The sequence below is a fragment of the Callithrix jacchus genome, chromosome 1 (genome assembly GCF_049354715.1).
Source record: "Callithrix jacchus isolate 240 chromosome 1, calJac240_pri, whole genome shotgun sequence".
Lineage (NCBI taxonomy): Eukaryota > Metazoa > Chordata > Mammalia > Primates > Cebidae > Callithrix > Callithrix jacchus.
The window spans coordinates 182,032,049-182,056,754 of record NC_133502.1 but is presented as its reverse complement, the minus strand read 5'-3'; the positions used below and the strand labels follow the sequence as shown (position 1 = coordinate 182,056,754).

The 24,706-nt window shown below is 55.9% G+C and overlaps 1 protein-coding gene across 1 annotated transcript in view; it reads right to left on the bottom strand.

The window, feature by feature from the left end:
* Nucleotides 1-24,706, bottom strand: part of ADAMTS13 (ADAM metallopeptidase with thrombospondin type 1 motif 13) — a 34,893-nt gene that overhangs the window by 7,473 nt on the left and 2,714 nt on the right. The window contains exons 4-23 of the mRNA XM_078331064.1: nucleotides 23,070-23,153; nucleotides 22,643-22,767; nucleotides 22,363-22,509; nucleotides 20,623-20,760; nucleotides 19,468-19,630; nucleotides 17,587-17,691; nucleotides 16,007-16,158; nucleotides 15,844-15,907; nucleotides 13,415-13,541; nucleotides 12,495-12,643; nucleotides 12,044-12,164; nucleotides 11,280-11,360; nucleotides 10,232-10,413; nucleotides 8,213-8,348; nucleotides 8,004-8,133; nucleotides 7,191-7,373; nucleotides 5,723-5,912; nucleotides 4,972-5,092; nucleotides 3,267-3,396; nucleotides 2,007-2,189 (exon numbers count right to left, since the gene is read on the bottom strand). Coding sequence (XP_078187190.1) covers nucleotides 2,007-2,189; nucleotides 3,267-3,396; nucleotides 4,972-5,092; nucleotides 5,723-5,912; nucleotides 7,191-7,373; nucleotides 8,004-8,133; nucleotides 8,213-8,348; nucleotides 10,232-10,413; nucleotides 11,280-11,360; nucleotides 12,044-12,164; nucleotides 12,495-12,643; nucleotides 13,415-13,541; nucleotides 15,844-15,907; nucleotides 16,007-16,158; nucleotides 17,587-17,691; nucleotides 19,468-19,630; nucleotides 20,623-20,760; nucleotides 22,363-22,509; nucleotides 22,643-22,767; nucleotides 23,070-23,153 — 2,711 coding nt within the window. The remainder of the gene's footprint in view (nucleotides 1-2,006; nucleotides 2,190-3,266; nucleotides 3,397-4,971; nucleotides 5,093-5,722; nucleotides 5,913-7,190; nucleotides 7,374-8,003; nucleotides 8,134-8,212; nucleotides 8,349-10,231; nucleotides 10,414-11,279; nucleotides 11,361-12,043; nucleotides 12,165-12,494; nucleotides 12,644-13,414; nucleotides 13,542-15,843; nucleotides 15,908-16,006; nucleotides 16,159-17,586; nucleotides 17,692-19,467; nucleotides 19,631-20,622; nucleotides 20,761-22,362; nucleotides 22,510-22,642; nucleotides 22,768-23,069; nucleotides 23,154-24,706) is intronic.

Genomic DNA, 24,706 nt, shown 5'->3' with positions numbered 1-24,706 from the left:
GATTCTAATGTACAACAAGATGAGCAAGGAGCCACCTGGGGGAATCAGGGCTTGTTCAACAGATGCTGGTTAAGAGTTTAGAAAAAAGAATCCCTTGGACCCTACTTTGTAACATACTCCAAATAAATCACAGATTAGTACAGGATTTACATTTAAGTAAAATCCTTTTTTTTTTTTGAGACAGGGTCTCACTCTCACTCAGGCTGGAGTGCAGTGGTGATGCTATCACTGCTGACTGCAGCCTTGACCTCCTAAGGCTCAGGTGATTCACCTGCCTCAGCCTCCCAGGTAGTTGGGAGTACTGGCGTGCACCACCATGCTCAGCTAATTTTTGTATTTATAGTAGAGCCGAGGTTTTGCCATGTTGCCCAGGTTGGTCTTGAACTCCTGGACTCAAATGATCCACCCATCTCAGCCTCGTAAAGTGCTGGGATTGCAAGCGTGAACTACCACTTCCAGGCTAAATTTAAGGGAAATCTTACCTGTAACTGGATTTTATTTAAAACTAGATAACCGATTCAATGGCTCACGCCTGTAATCCCAACACTTTGGGAGGCTGAGGTAGGCAGATCTCCTGAGGTCAGGAGTTCAAGACCAGCCTGACTAATATGGTGAAACCCTGCCTCTACTAAAAATACAAACATTAGCTGGGTATGGTGGTGGGTGCCTGTAGTCCCAGCTACTCAGGAAGCTGAGTAGGAAGAATTGTTTGAACCTGGGAAGCGGAGGTTGCAGTAATCCGAGATCACACCACTGTACTCTAGCCTGGGCGACAAAGCCAGACTCCATCTCTAAATAAATAAAAGTAAGGGGACAAAAGAGTAAAGGAAGGAAACATGGTGGTAGGATGCTGTCTACGAAATCTGAGTGCTGGAACATGTTTGTCTGTTGCGTTTTTTTTTTTTTTGAGACGGAGTTTCGCTGCTGTTACCCAGGCTGGAGTGCAATGGCGCCATCTCGGCTCACCGCAACCTCCGCCTCCTGGGTTCAGGCAATTCTCCTGCCTCAGCCTCCCAAGTAGCTGGGATTACAGGCGTGCACCACCATGCCCAGCTAATTTTTTGTATTTTTAGAAGAGATGGGGTTTCATCATGTTGACCAGGATGGTCTCGATCTCTTGACCTTGTGATCCACCTGCCTCGGCCTCCCAAAGTGCTTTTGTATGGTATAGAAAAGAATGGATTGAAAATGCAAACCTACAAAAAGAAACCATTAAAGAACTGTGAATGAGGTGGGTGAATGTTCATCCTTAACCACTGGGCTCTGGACCCCAGTCATGAAGCTGTCCCGTGTCCCCGTGTGGCTGTGTGTGTCCCTGCAGGGACCTCCAGCCCTCCCGTCTTCCACAGCGGAGAGCTGGTGCTCACAGCCTCGGGTTCTGCTCAAATGCGGCCTCATCTGTCCCCCAGGCCTCCCTACACCATACCCTGTCCGCATGGTGCTTAAAATTTACCTCGCACCTAGCACAGCCCGCCAGGGAGCCCTATTCCCACAGACTGGCTCTTGGGCCACTGGGCCACCTTCGTCTTGCTTTGTTTTGTGTTTTTGAGATGGAATCTCACCCTATCACCCAGGCAAGAGTGAGGTGGCACAGTCTCAGCTCACTGCAACCTCTGCCTCCAGAGTTCAAGCAACTTTCCTGCCTCAGCCTCCCGAGTGGCTGGGCTTACAGGTGCCCGGCACAACGCCCGGTTAATTTTTGTATTTTTCGTAGAGATGGGGTTTCGTCATGTTGGCCAGGCTGGCCTCAAGCTCCTGACCTCAGGTCATCTGCCCACCTTGGCCTTCCACAGTGCTGGGATTACAGGCATGAGCCACCATGCCCAGCCCCATCTTGTTTTTTTAAAGGTGAGGTCTTGCTATGCTTCATAGGTTGGACTTGCACTCCTGGACTCAAGTGGTTCTCCTGATTCAGCTTTCCAAGTAGCTGGCATTACAGGTGCATACCACAGTGCCCAGCCTGCCATCTGCACACACCAGGAGCTTCCCATCACTGGCTGACTCACCTAGGTGGGCAGGGCTCCAGGCTGCAGGCCTCCTGGGGTTCTGGGCGAGGCAGCCCCTGGCACTGGGTGTCCAACAGGATCTCCTCATCATCGTCCTCCCCATGGGCCCGGGCACAATACAGGATCCTCTGCACGACCCCTCCCCCACAGCTCACGCTGCAGGCCGCCAGCTTGTACCGCCATCTGGGGCAAACTGGAGTCAGGGATGCCAAACAGCCCCAAGGCCTGTGAACCCAGGGGAGCCAGGTCTCCACGCCATTTCCCCAGACCAAGAAGAGACAGGAAGCTGGGAAGGGCCTGGAGAGGGTCTCTTTCTGGAGGCTCCCTTGTGTCCTCACTAAGAGGCTTGGCAGAGGGGACAGAACATTTGGACAAACCCATTTTACAGAAAGGAAAGGTGAGGGCAAAGCACAGGTGTCGTGTCCCAGAGACAGTGGGGGTAGGGTCCAGGCACCCAAGGGCTCTACATGTCTGCCTCAAACAGTGATCCCAGCACCACTGCCCCAGAGCCCACCGCAACAGCCCTCCCACCTCCCCGCCGCTGCGTTTGGCTGCATCGCACTGAACCCCATCCATCAAACTGTATTCCTCCTCTGTCCTATTCTTATCTGTCCCTCTTTCCCCTTGCATTTGCTGCAGGAGGTCAGGGACATCCGTCTGCCTTGTTCTCTGCTGCCGTGCCCCCTAGCTCCAGGACAGCCCCAGGGCCTAGGTGCTCCATAAAGATGAATAAATGCACCAGCAACCATGTGCTCCCGCAGCGTCCCGTGTGATGCACTTGACACACATTGCTTCCAGCATGCATTTACACTCACTGCATTTAGCATGTACTTTACATGCATTTAATCCCTTCATTAAACCCCCACAGTCTTCTGGGCACACAGTATGTCCTGCTCCCACTGGTGAGGACATTGAGGGTCAAAAGATTGGGCCTGGAGATGAGGGAAGAGCCAGGATGCAGACCTAGAACCTCCCATGTCCTTGGGAAGGGGCCCACCTGGCGGGGCAGGGCTCTGGGCTGCAGACTTCAAGGGAGCTGGGCCGGGGCTCTGGCCCACACTTGGAGTGAGGCAGGGGAACAGGGCGGCCACGGTCCAGCCTCACACAGCGCACAGCCAGCAGCACCCGCCCCCCTCCACAGGTCACCGGGCATGGAGCCAACGCTCGGGTCTCCCACCTGCAGGGAAAAGGCCAGCACTCTGTAGGAGGCCACACCCTAAGGCCAGACATCCCCCGCACAGTCTTGCTCCCCTCACTCACCGAGCAGGGCACGGGACAGCCTGGCAGACCTCCCACCGGCTCCCGGGCTTGTTTGCCAGGCCACACAGCTCCTCCTGGGCAGGCACCCTGAGGGCAGAGTCCATGCACAGGAAACGCAACTCCATCAGGCCTGCGTGGATGAAGTAGAGACCCGGAGCCCCAAGAGTCAGACTCAGCAAGGACCACAACCTGGGCTCACTGTGCGGCTCTAGCACATGAGGCCTGCCTGGGTTTCAGTCCCAGCTCTGCCACTTACTAGCTGTGTGACCTCAGACAACTGACTTCACTCCTCTGAATCTTACATTAAGAAAAAAAAAAAGATAATGGCATCTACCTTGCAGTCATTTATATTTATAAAAGGGGAGACAAGCCCATTAGGATGGCACTATAAAAAACACAAAAATAGGCCAGGTGTGATGGCTCAGCCTGTAATCCCAGCACTAGAGGCCAAGGTGGGCAGTCCACCTGTAGTCAGGAATTAGAGATCAGCCTGGCCAACATGGTGAAACCCTGTCTCTACTAAATAAAAATTTAGCCGGGCATGGTGGCAGGCACTGATAGTCCCAGCTACTCGGGAGGCTGAAGCATGAGAATCACTTGAACTGTGGAGGTGGAGGTTGCAGTGAGCCGAGATCACACCACTGCACTCCAGCCTCAGCAACATAGTGAGACGGTCAAAAAAAAAAAAAAAAAAAAAAAACACAGAAATAAAAAGTGTTGGCAAGGATGGGAGGATGTTGGAACACTTACACACCATTGGTGGAAAAGTAAAATGGTGCAGCCACTGGGGAAAACAGTCCAGCAGCTCCTCAAAAATTAAACATAGAACTCTCATCTGACCAGTACCACATTTCAGGGTATACACCCAAAAGAACCGACAGCAGTAACTCAACAGATGCTTGCACACCCATGTTCACAGCAGCGTTATTCGCAACAGCCAGAATGTGGAAGTAAGCCGAGCGAGCGTCCACAGATGAATGAACGGGTAGACATGTGGGATGTGCTCACAATGGAATCTCTCTCTGTGTTAAGAATGAAACTGTCACACAAGCTACAACATGGGTGAACTGTGAGGACATCACGCTCAGTGAAATCAACCAGTCACGAAAAGGCAAATACTATTTGATCCCACTTCTATGAGGTCCCTAGAGTCACAGAGTATGGAGACAGAAAGGAGAATGGAAGTTGCCAGGGTCTGGGGAGGGGAAATGCAATTCGTGTTTTACAGGGACGGAGCTCGTTTGGGAAACTGGAGAAGTTCTGGAGAGGATGGTGGTGATGGCTGCACCACAGTGCAAATGTGCCTGATGCCACTGACCTGCACAGGTAGAAATAGTTATGATGGCAAATTTTATGATATGGGTGTTTTACTGCAATAAAACAAGATTGGGAAAACCGAAGAACACTGTGTATCTTTAAGCTGAGGTTTCTCTGCTCAGGCCGTCAATTGGGGCCCCCTCTGGCAGCTCTCTCGGGGCGGTGAGGAATGGCTCTGTCCAGCATTATCATCTTTTCCTTCCTTTCAGCCAGTCAATGCCCACATCTGAAGTGGCTGTCAGTGACTATGCCCAGGCTCCTTGTATATTACCATGCAGTCTGGATTTTCTGTAATCCACCTCAAATGCTTTTAGAAGGTGGCAAGATGCAAGTGGATAACAGAGTTACCATGAGTGCTGGTCCCCAGGAGCATCCTAGGGGTCCTCACCTCGCCCGCAGGAGACGGAGCACAGCCCCGCCACAGGGGTCCATACAGGTGCAGCTCCAGTCCACGTCCTAGTACTGCCCCATGGGGAGGGAGCCTCCTCCCCTGCAGAGATGGCATCCAGCTGTGGGGAACAGCAACAAGCTGGTGGGTGTGGGACTCCTCCAAGCACCCAGTGACTCCATCCCGATTTTCTCAGGAGAGGGAGACAGCAGGAAATGGCATATGCATGCCACGGCTCCCTCCCTGCTCCCTTGGAGAGATTGGCTCTCCGGTCTCCCGGCAGGTGTCCTCGCTGCGTAACCACCTTTGCAGGCTCCTCAGCAGCATGAGTGCTCACTGTGGGCCTGGCCAAGAGCTGGGGACCACGAGTGGGACATGGGAGCATGCCCGGCCCTGCAATCCACCCAGCCATGAGGGGCAAGGGTTGCCAGCACCCAAGCAAGGCCAGTCAGCCTCCAGACCCTGGACTCTGGGTGGGAGCCTGGAAGCGTTTCTCTGTGCAGCAACTGCATTAAACCCTCCTCAGATGCTTCTCTCAGCCCGGGTTGCAAGGGAAACGGGACCTTCCCCGGGGCCCTGACCCCTCTTTCTAAGCTTATTTTCTGAGCAGGGGTAGCCCTCAGGCAGCGTTCCCACAGAAGGACGGTGTTTGGGCTCTAGCTTGGAGGACACTTGCAACTGGTACTCCTCGTTCTCCCATCCAGGTAAAGGACTCAACAGCCCCAGCCACCCTCGTGTCCAGGACACTCACATGGCCCCAGGCTGGAGGGCATGACATCCCGGTACAGGGCTCAGGAGCAGGCAGCTTCTCGTCTATGGAGCTGGGCCCAACAGTCACTGGAGCCTCTAGGCCATCTGCCCCTGGCACATAGGTCTCGTTCTGCAAGGCCAGGCCTGCTCCATGGGCAAATGTGCGTGGGCTGGGCTCTGACACCTCCCACCTGAAGATGGCATGGGACAGTCATCAGGCCCTGCCTCTGCCACCCAACTGCTTGGGGCAGAGGACCTGCTCCCCAACATCCAGGAGCCCAAAGAGGGGCCCCACAAAGAAGCGAAGCTCAGGGTCTCTCCCCGAAGCACTGGGTTCCCCATTCATCAGCCATCAGGTTCCCACTCAACAAGCCCTCACTGCTCGACAGTCAGGTACCCCACCTGCACCCAGGATGCAGAGACAGAACCCATCCCTGGCTGGGCACAGTAGCTCATGCCTGTAATCTCAGCACTTTGGGAGGCTGAGGCAAGCAGACTGCTTGAGCCCGAGAGTTGCAGACCAGCCTGCGCAACCTGGCAAAACCCCGTTTCTACAAACAATACAAAAATTAGCTGGGCTTGGTGGTGCACACCTGCCAAGGCAGGAGGACTGCTTAAGCCCAGGAGGCAGAGGTTGCAGTGAGCCAAGATCATGTCACTGCATTCCAGGCTGGGTGACAGAGCAAAACTCTGTCTTAAAAAAAAAAAAGAGAGAGAAGCTCTCCAGAGGCAGAGGCCGACCTCCAGCCAGGCAATCACTGACTCTGTGCAGGGAAACAGGTGCCACGTGGAATTGGATCACCTGGTTCAAGGGTAGCCAACAGGTTTCGGCTTCGAGTCAGCTCTGAGCAGGAGTGGCTGCCTGGAGAGCTGTGTTGAGAAGGATTCTGAGGCCCCATCTGGCCTCAGCAGGAAGAGTGGTGACTGCTTTGTTTGCCACAGATAAGAGAGAGGGGAAAGGAGCCCACCAATGATCCAGACCAATCCCCTCCCACCAGACAGGTCACAAAACAAGCCCACAGAGGAGAGGACCTGCCCTGCCACCCAGCCAGGTAGTGGCAAGGTAGAACGATAAGCCATTGTCAACTCGGATACTGAGGGGATGAGATGAGGCCACATGGGCACCGTGGAGATGGTGGTGATGAGGAAGTGACATCTCCTGCTCTCCCTTCACAGTCTGACCTCATCCTTGCAGCCCCTGTTCCCCCAACCCCAGGCAGGTTGGCATCCTCATTTCAGAGCAGGGGCTCGGAAGCTCAGAGAGGGAGACAATGGGCCCAGGATCTCCTGGGTAGTAAGAAACTGATGCTGGCACTTACAGCTTCCAGGTGACACTGCCTATCACCCAGGATGCGGAGGCCCTGCCAGAGGCCTCAGGAGGAGGGGATGCTCAGAAGGGCTCGGGCTCAGAGCGGGGGTGAGCTCTCTCAGGGAGGCCCTGTCCCGGCCCCACCCATCCCCATGCTCACCTGGCAGGGCAGGGCTGAGGGTTGCAGGTTTCTGCCACAGCTGGCTGCTGGGCCCCTGCTCGGCACCAGGCTGGGGGCAACATCTTCAGGAGGCTGCCATGGGCCTCCACGCAGCGCACTGACCGCTCCCGCAGGCCACCCCCACAGGAGGCGCTACACGGGCCGAAGTCTCCCACCGCCCAGCTGAGGAAGTAGACAGAGCGTCGGGGCCCTGGCCACGTCCCAGGCTGGCTTGGGGTGATGGGGTGGTGAGTGTTGACGTACTTCCCCTGGTCTGGGACAAGCCCTGGCCACTAAGGCCAGCCCAGCCTCTCCAGGTGTCCCCGGGCTGCTGGACAGATGCCTAAGCCTGAAGACGTCCGTATCACATGCTGCTGGGCAGCTGCCCCCATCCTGCAGCCAACAGGGATGGCCTTATCCCTAACAGTGTGCCCCTGCCAGGTGTGATGACCGCTAGGGGCTTTGCACCAGGAGCTCCCCAAGTCTCCCCACAACCCTCCATGGAGGTAAGCGATCACCTCCATCTCACCATGAGCACCTGAGCTCAAGGTGGTAGCCCAGACAGGTGGCAGCAGGTGTGGGTCCTGCTGGGCTGACATTATCACCAATGTCTGCCTCAAGACTCAGTGTCCTCACCTGCAGAATGGGAGCACTCACAGAGCCCCCCTCGCAGGGCTGTGGGCATGGGTGGTGAGAGCCTGCACAGGAGCAGCTCAGCCAGGCCCAAACTACATGGTGGCCAGGGGCAGAGCCCAGCAGCCCCAGCTGAAACTTCTCTCCCCACCGGAGCTGCACAGACAGCACCACACTCACTACGGAGGGCAGGGTTCGAGCACGCAGGCCTCTGGCCACGCTGGTGGCTGCCGGCTCCCTCGGCACCGGGCAGTCTCCACCCGCTCCTTCCTGGCCTGGTCCAGGCAGCTGTAGTTTACCCAGCGCTGCCCTAGGAGGGAAGAGGGAGGGCTAGGCCGCCTCCCTGCAGGGGCAAGCCATGCTGTGGGTGAGCCTTCCCCGGGCCTCACCTGCCCCACAGCTCACCGAGCAGGGCCCGCGCACAGCGGCCCACGCCCAGGCCTGCCGTGGCTTAGGCTGGAAATAGGTGAAGGTGACATCTGGGCGGGTGAGGCTGCCATACTCCTCGCCGTACCGCCTATAAACCTGCACACACAGACGAAGAGCTTCAGGCTTTGTCTAGTGGGCTCCCTGAGGGTCACTGTCACGGCCACCTCCCCTGGGAAGCCTCCCAACTTCTTCTTCCATCCCTATCATCTTTGATTCAACAAGTAATCACTGTCCAGGCATGGTAACTCATGCCTGTAAACCCAAAACTTTGGGAGCCTGAGGCGGGCAGATCACTTGAGCCCTGGAGTTTCATACCAGCCTGGGCAACATAGCAAGATTCCATCTCTATAAAAAAATTAAAGAATTAGCTGGGCATGGTGGGGCATGCCTGTAGTCCTAGCTACTTGGGAGGCTGAGGTGGAAGGATCACTTGAGCCCAGGAGGTGGAGGGTGCAGTGAGCTGCGATAGCGCCACTGTACTTGAGCCTGGGCAACAGTGAGACCCTCTCTCAAAAAACAGCAAGAACCAAAACAAAGACAGGCAATCGCTGACACTGACCTGTGTCAGGCTCTGAGGACAGCACAGTGCACAGGACACTGCCTGGGCCTCAAGGAGCTCTCAGTGGCTTGGGATAGGGGGCTGGGGGTGGGTAATTGGCAAGCAATTGGTAGGTTAGAGGATATGGTATTTGGGTGCACAGAGAAGGTTCCCTAAGCTGGGTCAGATGCCTGCGGCACCCTAGAGGAGGACTGGGGACCCTGGGAAGAAGAGTCACCGACATATGCCTGTGAGGCACCTTAGGCTGGGCTAAGGAAGCCAAGAAGGGATAGGACAGCGTCAGCACAGAAAGTGCTTCTGGACCAGAGCTGAGGCCCGGGCATCGGTAGGAAGAAACCAGGTCCCTGGGGCCCTGCAACCAACTGCTGGTTTGGGCCTGGCCCAGAGAGCACTAGGAAGACTTTCAGCAAGTTCCTGGGCCTGTGGCTCTTCAGGAGGGTAACTGGGTCCTGCGCCCAAGGCCAGCCCAAGAAAGACACTGGCTGGAGGCCAGAGCCGGGGGTGAGGTGACACTCAGCACCTGCCCCTGATGCCCACGTGTGGCCACTCTGCAGGCCTGTGTTGGTTACAGTGGGGCTTCTGAGGCCCAATGCAGGGAAGTCCTGATTCAGGAAAGGAGCCTACTCCGGCAGGGAAGGGATGAGGCTGGGCGGATCTGGGGGAGGAGCTGTAGGGTTGGAAAACGCTGCCAGAGAAGCCAGCAGGGACCGCTGAGACTGGGCCCCTCTGCAAAGGTTCTCAGGATTGTTTCAGCTGTGCTCATTTCTGTCCATGTTCCACATGCTTCTTCAGCAAAGCGCCAGAGGGGACACACAGGTGAGCACATGTCACCAAGGACACGCCTGAATGCAGTCTTCCGGTTCCCATGCACCCTGCCCCAAAGAAGCAGTGAGAGCCACATCTGCTCTCAGCTTCCTCGGCAACAAGGCCTGCTCCCCAGATGCCACTGCACCTGCATCCACGCCTTAATGTCCCCACAGCCCCACAAGGTAGACCACCTTCCTTCATCCCTCCCACACAGACATGGTTCCCTTGGCCATATGCTTCCCTCCCTGCTTGGCCAAGAAGCATCTGCTCACCTCAGACCTCAACTCCATCACTCTTTCCCGGAAGCCCCTGACCCCTGCACGGGGCCCTCCAATGCTACCTGATTCCGGAATGGCAGGGCCTTCTCCCATGGGCCCTGGGCACAGGCACATTTTAATATTCATTTGTGGGACCCTAAGCCCCTGGAGGATTTAGCTATATTTTATGCTCGCTACGTTTTGCCTAGCACAGGGCCCAACACATAGTGGGTTCCCTGCAAGTGACTACGGAATGAGTGAATGAACAAATCAGGGAATGGATGGATGGATAAACGAGCAAGCAGCCGCAGCCCCCAAGAAGCCCCCGCCAGCCTCCCCCAGGCTCTCCTGCGGACCTGGATCTCAGCGTCTTCCTGCAGGGGTCCCCAGATGCGGATCTCCTCCAGGCGGGGCAACCGGTCTTCAGTAAGGGTCACTCTGTACTCGACACGGCCATCCTCCAGGAGGGAGGGGTAGGTGGTGCTAGGGGAGATGCTCGACTTCCCAGCCACCACGTAGCGTGCTCCAATCCTCACCGCTGCAGCGGAACCAGCCCCGTCAGTCGTGTGGAGCTGAGCCCCCGCCTCACCCTCCTTCCCGGGGTCCCCAGCCCTCCTCTAGAGAGCTGCAGGCATCTGACCCAGAGGCTTCCCCACAGCTGAGGCTCTGCGCCTCTTTCCACAACCTGGTGAGTGCCATGACCTGCTCCTTGACCAAGGGCACTCATGCACAGAACTCAACAGGCTCAGGGCTCAGGGACCCCATGCTAAGTGCTGGCAACCAAGGCTTCAAAGGTCAGCTGCAGTCACCTTCCAGAAAGACCCACCATGCCCTGAATAGCAAAGAAGTGGGTCTCACCCAAAGAGAAGCCCAGACTTTGCTATTGGCTTCAAGAGGAAACACAGGTCACAGCAGTCACAAGTGTCATCCTTTAGGGCAGGGGCTGGCTGCACAGAAGGACCAACTATGTGATTTAGGGTGGGGGCTTTGGGTCGCCAGGAGACGGAGGGTATCCATGTGGCCAATGAATCAATTGTGTCTTTTCACTCAAACCCCAGTAAAAACTTGGTGGGCTTTCTGTGTGGGCAATACCCCATGCATATGGCCACTCTCCAATGCTGGAAGGGTGTCACGTCCCTGAGACGCGTGGGCCTCCCATTTGGAACCTCCCAAACTCTGCCTACGTCTCTTCCCTTGGACAATTCTAACCCGCGTCCTTTTCCTGGAAGGAGCCACAGTCACGTGCCACAGTGCTCAGTGAGTTCTGAGAGTCTTCCTAGTCAATTATCAAGCCTGAGGGTGGTTTGGGGAACCCCCTGAACTTGCAGCTGATGTCAGAAGTGAGGGCATCTTGGGGACCTTTGCAGCCTAGCTAACTGGGTGGGTGTCCTCCAGTCAACTCACCCAAGTGTGTGAAGAGAGGCCTGTGGTTGGCAACATAGACACTGGTCAGGTTGGGGGTAACCGTCAGAAATGTGACATATTCTAGGAAGAAGCAAAGAAGGAGACATGCGGGACCCTCACAGCCATCGCATCACAGGCAAAGGGAGCTGATCTTAGCTGGCTGGGAAAAAGCTAACAACATCATGAAGCTGCCTCCAGCGGCAGTGAGTCCCCTGCAAGGGGGGGCAGTCAAAAGCAGGCCAGAGGACCACCTGCCAAGGCTCTGCCCTGGCTGGGACAAGGGACCAGGGCCAGAGTTCTCAAGCATGGCAGGGCACGCCAGAGGGATGCAGGGCTCAAGTCTCTGCTGACCATAGAAGCACTGGCATTTGCAAATGATTTTTGACCTCATAAATAAACAAAAGGCAAGGATTTTCCAAGCGTAACTACCATCCCTCTCATTCACTGATGTCCCTCTCAGTGGGATCTCTTGAGCAGGGGAGAAGAGGCTGGCCTGCCACAGATTGCTCAACGTCCATCTTTCTTTCTTTTTTTTTGTAGCACAGCTACAGTGAGCGACCATGACTGAGGCACCACAGTGGCAGCAGCATCAAGGCCAAAATCTGAGCCTGCCACAGGAGGGTGGCGAAGTGGAGGAAGGAGAAGCTGGCACAGCAGGAGGCATCCAGGGCCCAGTGAGTGTGCCGGCCCTGTGTCCTGAGCGGCCCCTGCACCAAGCTCAGGGCTGCAGGGGTCCTTGGAGAGCCCTGAGGGAGGCCGCCTACCTCCAGCTTTTCCAGCTGTGAAAGAGCCCTTCCGGGGGCTGCACGTGCTGTTGTCCCCACCACACACGTGGCACACGTCCCATACCTGCTGGGAGTCCATCCTGCCATCACAGCCAAAGGTCTATGCAAAGGGAGGGACAGAGGGCCAGTGTCACTGGAGGGTGCTGGCCTCACCAACACCACAGCCCTGCCAGCTCTGAAGTTCTGGGATCCATAAAACCAGCGACACTTCTGTAGTACCCAACATCTACCCAGGAAGCAAGCACAGAGGGCTCAGTAACTCGCCCAAGGTCACCGTGCGGCCCTTACCCCAGGCCGACTCCAAGGCAGCACCACTCCTGCAGACTGCACTGCAGCTCCATTGGGGCCAGCACCCACCCACCTGCACCCAGGAGCCTTCCAATAGGACAGGCAGGCCTCAGGGCCATCGCCAACGTCCACACGTGCCTACCCTGCAGCTGCCCGACACACACAGGCTCAGGGTCCCATCCTCCCGGGGGCCACTTGGCACACACCGGGTCCCATCCAGGAAGCTGTCTCCACGCTTCATGATGAAGCTCTCGCCAATGGCCCGGCACATGTGTCTGCATAGAGCATCCCCTGAGAGGGCAGAGTGAACAAGGGGTCCTGAACCAAGCAGGAGGGGCAGGCCCGCCAGCCCCCACCCAGCTTCATCCTTTGCATTTGGGGCAAGGGTTTCTATACACCTCCACCCCATCCTGCCTCCTAAGGCAATAATCCTAATCACAGTCCTAATCTAATCTAATAACTAATGGTATTGAATTATGAACCAAGGCCGGGCACGGTGACTCACGCCTGTAACCCAAGTACTTTGGGAGGCCGACGCCGGCAGATCACCTGAGGTCAGGAGTTTGAGACCAGCCCGGCCAGCATGGTGAAACCCCATCTCTACTAAAAATACAAAACAATTAGGCGTGGTAGCATAATCCTGCAGAATCCTGAGGCATGAGAATCTCTAGAACCCCAGAGGTGGAGGTTGCAGAGAGCTGAGATCCTGCCACTGCACTTTGGCCTGGGGAAACAGAGCAAGACTCTGTCTCAAAACAAAGAATCACCAACCAAGGACCACACTTGTTGTTTCCCCAGTTATCTCCCCAAATCCCTGTAGCGACGAGGGAGGGAGTTACTGCTAACATCTCCATTTCACAGATGGCAAATTGAGATGCAGAGATGGAACGTCAGTGCCTGATATACCAGCGAGGCCTGCCCGCAGTGTGATCTATGGTCTGTGGGAAGCCAGATCCACTTTACCCAGTGCTAGAGGGATGGTAGGCCAAACCCCCATGACTCTGCCCAGTCCAAGGGTCTCCAGAGCTGGCTCCTGCCCCACCCCAGCTCCGCAGACCCCACCTTGGCTGTGTGGCACAGCAGCGCCCCAGTGGTGGAAGGAGGTGCCGCCAGGGGAGGAGGGCAGCGGCTGGCCATCTGTCCTGGCGCACTGTTCCGACATGAACTCCAGCTGGGTCTTCTCACAGGCCTGGCCGGGAGGAGGCAGAGGACAGGCAGAGGAGGGGGATGATGGAGTGGGGGTTGTCCCTGGGAGACTGCACGGCATTCTGCAGTGTGATCAAGATGTGGGTGTGGCCTCAGCTCCAGGCCGTACCTTGGTTCCCTGCTCTGAAAACTGTAGTGATAGGAGCAACAGCCTCTCTCTACTGATGGGAAAACTCTGGTAAAGAACGCCAGGATGCAATAAAGAAGAAAGCCGGGAAAGAGCGTTATGCTCAGAGCCTCTGCTTCTAAGGCCCAGACTTGATCAAATGGGGACAAGGGCGTGTGTTCCGTAGGCAGCCCACCTAGAGAAAGGTAACCAAAGGGAGGCAGGCAGCCAGAAGCAAAGCCCTCACCACCAGAGCCTCTGCACCCAGGCAGGCATGCTGGGCTTTTATGCACTGAGAAGATAATCGGACTTGACTCCCTGGGCAGCCACGCTGACCATGCTGCCTCCACGAAATCGCACCACCCTGTGCTCCAGCCAAAGACCCTTCCCTCAAGGTCTGGAGAGGTCTTGGAGGTCCATTTGGGGAAGGAGGAAAGGGAGGGTCTCATCACATGCAGAACTGCCGTACAGCCAGGGCCAAACCCATGCCCAGGGCCATCCAAGCAGGGGACAGAATTTAACTCAATGTGAAAAGAATCTTTTACCATCTCACACCACCAGGATGGCCAAAATCAAAAAACAGAAAACAGGCTGGGCGCTGTGGCTCACACCTGTCATTCCAGCACTTTGGGAGGCCGAGGCGGGTGCATCACCTGGGGTCAGGGGTTCAAGACCAGCCTGGCCAATATGGTGAAACCCCATTATCTATTAAAAAAAAAAAGAAAGAAAGAAAGAAAAGAAAAAAAACAGAAAGCCAGGAAGTGTGGCGGCGGATGTGGGGAGAACACCCTCGTGCAATGCTGGCGGGAAAGTGAAATGGTTTGGGCACGTGGAAAATGGTTTGGCAGTTTCTCTAAAAGTAAAACATAGCATTTCCATATGATCCAGTAATTCCACTTTTCAGATACTCCCAAAAAAACTGGAAACGGGGCCGGGCACAATGGCTCATGCCTGTAATCCCAGCACTTTGGGAGGCTGAGGCAGGAGAATCGCTTGAACCCAGGAGGGGGAGGTGGCAGTGAGCCGAGATCTCGCCGTTGCACTCCATCCTAGGCAACAAGATTGAAACTCTATCTAAAACAAACAAAAAAACCCCTGAAAACCGGGATTCAAACGTGCACAAGCACATTCATAATGGCTCTGTTCACAGGAGCCAAAAGGTGGAAACACTTCAAATGTCCATCAGCAGATGACCAGGTGCAAATGTCTTCTATCTCTGCCGTAGAATATGATTCAGCCAGAAGGAGGAATGAGACATTGACGCAGGCTACAGCGCAGGTGAGCCTTGAGGACATGGCTCGGTGGGGGGAGGAAGGCAGACAGGAAGCGCACCTTTCGTCTGGTGCCAGGGAAGTGGCATGTCCGGAACAGGTCAATCCACAGGGACAGAAGGGAGACCAATGGCCTGAGGTGGTGAGGCTGGGGGAAATGGAGGGTGATGGCCTATCTCACGGGGTTTACTCCAGAGTACTGGAAACTGTGGAAATGGTTTGGCAGTTTCTTTAAAAATTGGAGCTTCCACAACCTTACAAACGTACTAAAGGCCACTGAGTTGCCACCTTAAAATGTTTGATTTTAGGCTACGAAAATGTCACCTCAATTTATAAATAAAAGACTCCTTTGCAGCCATGCAGCTGGGACTGTATTCCTAGCCGGGAGGTTCTCCCTGCAGAGATGTGCTCCGGAGGGCAAAGTGGCACTCAGAGAGGGAGGCAGGATTCCTCAGGGGCTCTGCGGCCATCAGTAGGACTGGCCTGGTTTACAAACTGGGGTCCAATGTCCTTCTCTCTTTTTTTTTATTTTTATTTTTTGAGACAGAGTCTCATTCTATTCCCCAGGCTGGAGTGCAATGGCCTAATCTCAGCTCACTCCTGCCTCAGCCTCCCGGGTAGCTGGGATTACAGGCACATGCCACCACACTCTGGTAATTTTTGTGTTTTCTGTAGAGATGGGGTTTCACCATGTTGGCCAGGCTGGTCTTGAACTCGTGGCCTCAGGTGATCCACCCACATTGGCCCCCCAAAGTGCTGGAATTCCAGGTGTGAGCCACCTCACCTAGCCCCAATGTCTTTCTCAAATGTGTGCTGGTGTGAACCACAAATGTATTCTGGTGTGAACCTGGGCTCCCCCTAGGCCCAGTGCCACCAGCTGCCCCTCCTGCCCCAGGAAACAGGCCTACCTGAGTGTTGCACATCTCGGCCTGGAGGTCAGCACCAACACACACACGCCCCCCAAAGGCAGGTCTGAAAATGCCCAGAAGACAGGAGGGTGAACACTGCCTTCAACCAGGGAATGTGGTGTGCCCGGCCTCCCTGACGAAGGAGCACCCCTCCCTGCGATACCTGGGGTTGCTGCACTGCCGCCTCCTGGTGACCACACCTCCTCCGCAGGATCGGGAGCAAGGACTTGGGGGACCCCAGCTAGACCAGTGCCCATTCACCGCTGCTATGGGGGTCAGCTCCATCAGGGAGCGGCAGCGGCCCTTGGAGCACCACTGCAAGGCAAAAATAGCTTCATCTACTGTCCCACGGTGACCCCACCACAGGACCCCCAGCACACAGACGGACGCCACCCAGGGACCCCCAACACACACAGGGACGCCACCCAGGGTCTCCCAACACACACAGGGATGCCACCCACAGGGACCCCCAACACCCACAGGGACCCCCAACACACAGAGGGACCCCACCCACAGGGACCCCCCAACACACACAGGGACGCCACCCACAGGGACCCCCAACACACACAGGGACCCCAACATACACAGGGACCCCCAACACACACAGGGATGCCACACACAGGGACCCCCAACACATACAGGGACCCCCAACACACACAGGGATGCCACCCACAGGGACCCCAACACACATAGGGACCCCACCCACAGGGACCACAACACACACAGGGATGGCACCCACAGGGACCCCCAACACACACAGGGATGCCACCCACAGGGACCCCCCAACACACACAGGGATGCCACCCACAGGGACCCCCAACACACACATAGACCCCAACAACACAGACCCCCAACACACACAGGGACCCCACCAACACGGACCCCCAACACACACAGGGACCCCACCCACAGGGACCCCCCAATACACACAAGGACCCCACCCACAGGGCCCCCCAACACACACAGGGACCCCACCAACACGGACCCCCAACACACACAGGGACCCCACCCACAGGGACCCCCAACACACACAGGGATGCCACCCACAGGGACCCCCAACACTTACAGGGACCCCACCCACAGGGACCCCAACACACACAGGGACCCCACCCACAGGGACCCCCAACACACACAGGGACGCCACCCACAGCGACCCCCAACACACACAGGGACGCCACCCACAGGGACCCCCCAACACACACAGGGATGCCACCCACAGGGACCCCCAACACACACAGGGACCCCACCAACATGGACCCCCAACACACACAGGTACCCCACCCACACGGAGTCTCCAGACCCACAGGGATCCCCAATACCTAGAGACCCCCATATACCCATAGAACTCCCCAGGGACCCCTCAACACATAAAGATTCCCCAACACACACAAGAACACTACCGACAGGGACTCAACACTCACAGGGTCTGTCCCCTTCCACAAGGATCCCACCCCTAGGTACCCCATGATCACAAGGACCCTCACACTGGGACCCCACGCATAGGAACCCAAAACCCATGGGCACCCCCGTACAAGCAGGCAGCCCACACTCCCATTCTGCATGGGAGCAAATGATGAAAGAAAGAGGTCAGACCACCAACCCAAAGGTCAATCACCAGGGCCAACTCTGGGGCTCTCTGCCCCACACGGCTCCTGCCGCCCGAACCAGGAGCAGGGCAGCCTGGCTGGAGGCACCCACCCACACATGCTCACAGGAGCCCTCTCATTTGCTCTTGGCTCTGACCTTCTCCACACCACATTCTGTCCCATCCAGGAGAGGGACGAGGAGGCGGCTGCAGCTGCTTTGGTCCAACGGGTCTGTGTGGCAGGAGAGGGCCTGGCACATATCCTAGGAGGGTGTACAGGTGGCGGGCTCAGGGGTCACCAGGGCCTTCCAGGTCACTGTCCAGCCTTAACTGTCCCTCCCAGACCACAGGACACACTGACACAGCCAATACCCTGCGCTGCAGGCACTGGTGCCCTCGGAGAACAAGGCATGACCGATGCATAGATGGAGAACCAGGATCATGACCGGGGCCCGCCACGCTTTCGGGGACCCATGGAAATGTGGTTTTTGTTTTTTTCCTTTTTTGCTTTCTTAACTTGTCACTGACTTGAAGCTCACCAAGGAAAGGTCTTAATTTCTTTTCTTTTTTTTTTGAGACGGAGTTTCACTCTTGTTACCCAGGCTAGAGTGCAATGGCGTGATCTCGGCTCACTGCAACCTCCGCCTCCTGGGTTCAGGCAATTCTCCTGCCACAGCCTCCCTGAGTAGCTGGGATTACAGGCACGTGCCACCATGCCCAGCTAATTTTTTGTATTTTTAATAGAGGTGGGGTTTCACCACGTTCACCAGGATGGTGTCGATCTTTTGACCTCGTGATCCACCCGCCTCGGCCTCCCAAAGTGCTGGGATTACAGGCGTGACCCACCACATCCAGCCCAAAACTTTCCTTTTCTTTCTTTCTTTCTTTTTTTTTTTTTTAAGATGAGGTTTCACTGTGTTGGTCAGGCTGGTCTTGAACTCCCAACCTCAGATGATCCGTCCGCCTTGGCATCCAAAGTGCTCGGATTACAGGCATGAGCCACTACGCCCAGCCTTAATTTCTTTTAAAAATCAGACAGAAGAGGCCAGGCGCGGTGGCTCATGCCTGTGATCCCAGCACTTTGGGAAGCAGGTAGATCACCTGAAGTCAGCAGTTCAAGACCAGCCTGGTGTCCCAACGTGATGAAACCCTGTCTACTAAAAATACAAAACTTAGCTGGGCGTGGTGGTGTACACCTGTAATCCCAGCTACTCAGAAGGTTTAGGCCCAGGAAGGATGGCTTGAGGCTAGGAGTCTTAGACCAGCCTGGGTAACAAAGGAAGACCCCATCTCTACAAAAAAAAAAAATTAAAAATTAGCTGGACACTGTGGCATGTGCCTGTAGTCCTAGCTACTCCAAGGTGAAGCCCAGGAGGTTGAGGCCGCAGTGAGCTATGACTGTGCTACTGCACTCCAGCCTGGGCAAAAGAATGAGGCCCTGTCTCAAAGAAACAAACAAACAAAAAAACTCTTGGATTTATAATAACACATAAACTTTACACATTGTATATGAACATTAAAATATAATTCTCAATATTTTTTATAGAGGAAGGGGCCCACCAAGGCAAAAGTGACTGGAGCCCATGAGTGTCCTAGGCAACCCTGTGAGGAAGTCTGTCTTTTGGAGTGCCTGCTCTCCTTCATCTCCCCTCTCCCTGCCAGCCCCATTTCTGATGTGGGTTCAGTTTGGAGGCCACTTCCTCCAGGAAGCCCTCCAGGCTGACTCCAGCCCCAACAGATGGGAAGTCCTTGGTGACTGTTTAAGATGGTGTCCTCACTCAGCCAGGAGTCCTTGGGTACAGGGGCCCTGCCAGGACTAGCTACATAATTTGTGGGCCCCAGTCAAACAAAAATGTTGGGGCTTTTGTTCAAACATTTTAAATAATTTCTAGAGGCCACAGACAGCATTAAACTAAGCCACCCTGACCGTATGTCCCTGCACAGCACCCAGCAGGTGCACACGGTGCACCTGGCAGGGATGTGAGCTGGGTGATGCAAGGACCGCATTGCCAACCCCAGGCCACTGTCAGCCGACTCACCAGGTGGTCCCTGGCAAAGGTGCAGGCGACAGCCTTGGGGCCAAAGGCCACGCGGCACTGCTCGTTGGCACTGTAGTAGAGACCAGGCTTCGCCTCAGGCCGACGTCCCGCAGACCCTGGCTGAGGCCCCGGTGGGTCCCACACACAGCGCGCCCGTCCTGCGCTGCGACAAGGCCCCGGCTCAGGCCCGGGGTGTACACTGGGAGGAGACGGGACGAAGGAGTGGGCGCGGGAGTGGGGACGTTTGGAGGCGTGGCCTTTTGTGAGTGGGAACAGGAGTTCTCGGTCCGCACCCCCCACCAGGAGTCGGCTCTGGGCTGGGACCAAGACTAAGACTCCGACCTGCGCAGAGGTGGGTGGGCAGCAGAGGGATGGGCGACAGAGGGGCCAGAGTGGGACGGGGCAGATGCAGGTTAGGCCGGGGAGGGCTGCGATCGGTGGGAAAGGGACGCAGAGGGACACGTAGGTGGGCAGGGGAGATAGGGGTGTGGGGCTGATGGAGGGATAAGAATGGGGTTGGCGCCGGTGGAGGCAGACGAAAGGAAGTGGGCGAATTGAGGGGTAGGCGAAGGAACAGGGTGCGTGCAGGGGCCTGAGGTGGAGGGTGGGTGTAGGAGGGTAGGGTGGAGGGGTGGGTGCAGGAGGGTAGGGTGGAGGGGTGGCTGCAGGAGGGTAGGGTGGAGGGTGTGTGCAAGAGGGTAGGGTGGAGGGTGTGTGCAGCAGGGTTGGGTGGTGGGTGTGTGTAGGAGAGTAGGGTGGAGGGTGAGTGTAGGCAAGTGGGAGAGAGGGGAGTGGATGTGGAGTCAGGGGGTGGGATGGGAGTGGCCGGAGGGGTGAGTGCCCAGATTGGTCAGAACGAAGGCGTGGGCGCAAGGGGGCGAGGGAGGACGCAGGGGTGGGCGCAGGGAGAGGGTGGACGGAGGGATGGGGCAGGGGATGGACGGAGGGTTTGGGCGCAAAAGGTGGGACAGCGGGGGGAGGGCGCAGGGGCTGGGACAGAGCGGTGGGTGCAGCGGTGGACAGAGTGGCTGGGCTGGAGCGGGGACAGGAAGGAGGGCTGAGTGCGGAGTGGGGACGGACGTAGGGCCGGGTGGCGCCGGCGGCTCCGCGGGCGAACTGGAGGCTGACGCGCCCCTCCCGCGGGGCGGCCGCTACCTGAGCAGGCTCAGCAGCTGCTGGCGGCTGCAAGGGGACCAGGCGAGGCCGGCGCGGGGCGCGGCGCCGTCTGAAGCCATCACGTGTCCGCTGGGGCCGCAGCCGCTGCCGGGTGCGCCGTCGTGCTCCAGGCCGAAGCTGGCGGGTAGGAAGATCTGCGCTCAGGCGGTGGGCGAGGGCCAGGGCGCGGGAGGGGTCGGGGTCGGCGCGTCTGGAGCCCGGTGCCCTCGCGCCGCAGCGCCAGCGAGTTTTCGGACCCGGGTCGACCCCTGACGCCGACACCTGCTCACCGGGCACAGTGGAGAGGGCCGCGTGCGCCCTGCCTCAGTTTCCCCCCCCGAAGGGAACGCCAGCAGGGTGGCTCCCGCGTCTTTTGCTAATAAATATTAAAAGTCTTTAAAAACGTGCTAGCCACATTAATTCATGGTGTTATGAGTCTGCGGAGAGGTGGGGACTGTTTACAGGAATGAAATTCACCTACTGAGAGGAAAGCGCAATTTAAAGGTTCAATGAAATTGTGCTTGCCCTTGGCCATTGCTTCCATTCCTAGGCCAGGTTGGGGAACAGTTTCCAAAGGGTCACAGCAGAGCTTGCTTTCCCCCAAGTGGAATTGATGGAGGACTCCTAGCGGGGCGGGCCCCGGGGCACAGGCGCTGCAGGAGGTGGACACCGGACCAGAGGACTGGCTAAAACAAGGAGTGGGAAGATCCTTTCCATAAGCCACGCCCACCAGTGTGCCATGTCAGTTTACCATTGCCGTGGCAACACCCAGAAGTTACCACCCCTTTTTCTAGAAATGTCTGCATAATCTGGCTCCTTAATTTACATATAATTAACAGCGGGTATAAATAGAACTGCAGCCCTGCCTTCAAGCCGCTCTTTTGGGCACAGTGTGTGCTTCAAAAGTGCTATACTCTGTGCTGTACACTCTGCCCACTGCTATTTCAATAAAAAGCTGCTGTCTAACACCACCTGCTCCCTCTTGAATTCCTTCCTGGGTAAAGCCAAGGGCCTGTAATCCCAGCACTTTGGGAGGCCAAGGTGGGTGGATCACTAGTTCAAGAGATCGAGACCAGCCTGGCCAACATGGTGAAACCCTGTCTCTATTAAAAAAAAAGAAGAAGAAGAAGAATGCATAATATTCACAGCAGGAAAACGTGTTCAGACAACCTAGACACCCGAGAAGAAGGAACTGATCACATAAATTATGGTGCACACCTGTAAGAGACCTGGGCTACTTTTGGGACATATTATTACATAAAGAGCAGGTCAATCCTGCACTCACCCTAGGAAGGAAAAAAATAGCAGGTAACAGAGCAATGCATAGCATAATCACAATTTCCTCTAGTGCAGGGAATCCAAACTAAATCCCAATTGTGCAAACAAAAAATTATGTGCGTGTATGTAAAGAAGACACTGAAATTAAACATTATCTCTAAATGGTGGGATTTGAGATCATTTTTACAGCCTGCTTTTTCTTTACCTGAATTTTCTACAGAAGTTATTTTCTACCTGCTAAATGTGTTTTGCTCATCTTTTGGGGAAAAAAAAGTTTCTTTTAATCAAACAGTATCAGATTCCCCTACCCTCACACCCTACCCTTCCAATTCTCTTGGGGTGAGCGGTACAGGCCCCTCTGGAGAACTCTGCAAAGACCCACTGCCTGCCAAGACCACCCCCACCCTGGGAGCCCAAGTCAGCTCCTTCCAGAGCCCGGGGACAGCTGGTGGGGCTACATACCTGTGCCCAATCTCATGGGCAATGGTGACTCCCAAGTCGAAGCCGGTGTCCTCAGTAATAAGGCAGCTCCAGGTTGAGGAGCAGGCACCGCCCAGCTGGGTGACCCCCCGCACCTGCCGGTTACCATCAGGCAACTCCAGGTCAAACCTCCGTGAGAGAAAACAGTCACTTGGGTGGTGCGAAGGCACCTGCCCCAGGGTCACCTTTGCAGAGGGGAGAAGGCCGAGGGTGCAGCCTTCCCAGACTGGCCAACCAGCACCCCATCAGAAAGCTCAGCTACCTGGTGATATAGAGGACCAGGTCAGCATGGCCAGGATCCATGTCGTCCTTGGGGTTGATGGTCTGGCTCCACCCACATACGCTCAGCAGGGACGAGGTGAGGTTGGCTGTGATATTGGGAGCACCCTGCGGATCAACAGCAAAGCCTGCGTTTAGGACACCCCTACCAGGCACCATGCTGACTGCAGTCAGTGTGTTTCTCAGTTAGTCCTCATAACAACCCTATGACTAGCCCATGTTACAGATGAGACAGCTGAGGCTCAGAGCTTGTGCTGAGTGCTGGGTAGAGCTGGGAGGGCAGCTGGTCTGAACGCCCTTCTGTGACCCACGCTGATTGGGGCATCCAGGAAGAGGTTAAAGAGGAAGGAAACGTGGTGACTTGGGTTTCACACTCTATATGGGGTGCCAAGCTCCAACTCCATGCCTACCTCAGGCTCGGTCAGAATGACCATCTTCACCAGGTGTACTCGGAACTGAACCCCCAGGGATGGGTCCCGCAGCAGTTCTGCCCCCTGTGAAAGGGCAAATGAGAGAGGTAACCCATCCAGTGGGCATTGCCAGCCCCAGGCAGCTGCTGATTCCCAGGGACCCTTGGGTGTGAAGGGCTGGAGAGGCTGCTCCATTAGCATGTGTGGGAAGCTGTGGGGGACGCTTAAAATGCCATGCACTGTCAGCCATGTCTCTAGTGCTCCTCAGCTCATGGCTCCGGAAGGCCAAATAACGCAAGGGGTGGGAGCACAGAGGCAGTCATGAGTTGAATATTCTGGTCAAACACTCCTCCTCTCAACCCACATTCAGCTGAGGCTTTCCCATCTCTGCTCCCTGCCCATAGCACATTCTCTTCCACCTGTTTGCTGAATCTGACCCATGTTCATGAGCGGCAGGAGGGTCCCCTCCTCCCACCAGGAAACTTTCCTGGCCCCCTCTCAAGAAAGGCTCTCGCCTCCCTCTCCAGCTGGGTATGTCGGTCACAGTGGTGACTGTGGCCAACTTGTATTGCACCAGCCCGTCCTCTAAATTAGTGCTGGGGCCAGGCATGGTGGTTCACATCTGTAATCCCAGCACTTCGGGAGGCCGAGGTGGGCAGATTACTTGAAGTCAGGAGTTCGAGACCAGCCTGAACAACCTGGTGAAACCCCATCTCTACTAAAAATACAAAAAAATTAGCCAGGCGTGGTGTCAGGCGCCTGTAATTGCAGCTACTCATGAGGCTGAGGCAGGAGAATCGCTTGAACATGGGAGGTGGAGGTTGCAGTAAGCCGATATTGTGTCACTGCACTCTAGCCTGGAAACTCCATTTCAAAAAAAAAAAAAAACCAAAAAAAAATTAGCTGGGTGTGGTGGTACCGGACTGTAATCCCAGCTACTTAGGAGCCTGAGGCAGGAGAATTGCTTGTACCCAGGAGGTGGAGGTTGCAGTGAGTCGAGATTGCGCCATTGCACTCCAGCCTGGGCAACACAGTGAGACTCCGTATCAAAAAAAATAGGTGACCTGATCCAAGGCTGGGGGCAAAGTGGCACTAGGTCCCCCACATACAGAGGGAGCTGCCTGCAGCTGGGAGCAGAAATGTCCTTCAGGGCCAACTTGCCGAGGGACGGCAGAGCAGCCTCCTCCTCTGGAGCAGGCCAAGGGGACAGGAAAGGGACCTGGAGTTATCAGCTGAGGCTAATTTCCTATTTTGTTCCCCACATCCAGTAAGAATTTTAAAACATTTTTGAGTGAATGAATTTTGTAAGTTTCTTCTGTCATGGCCGACACCACTGCACGCAGTTGATGGATGTGATGTGTACTAAAGGTATGAATTTCTCCCATGGTGGAAATGCCTTGCTGCCCAGCACACCGTCATTTTGTGTGTGGTGTGTGTGCTCTCACTGCATGGGGTCTGTTCAACCCGCCTTTGCTGGCTCATTTGTCTTTCTTTTTTTTCTTTTGAGATGGAGTTTCACTCTTGCTGTCCAGGCTGGGGTGCAGTGGCACAATCTTGGCTTACAGCAACCTCTGCCTCCCAGGTTCAAGCGATTCTCCTGCCTCAGCCTCCCAAGTAGCTTGGATTATAGGAGCCCA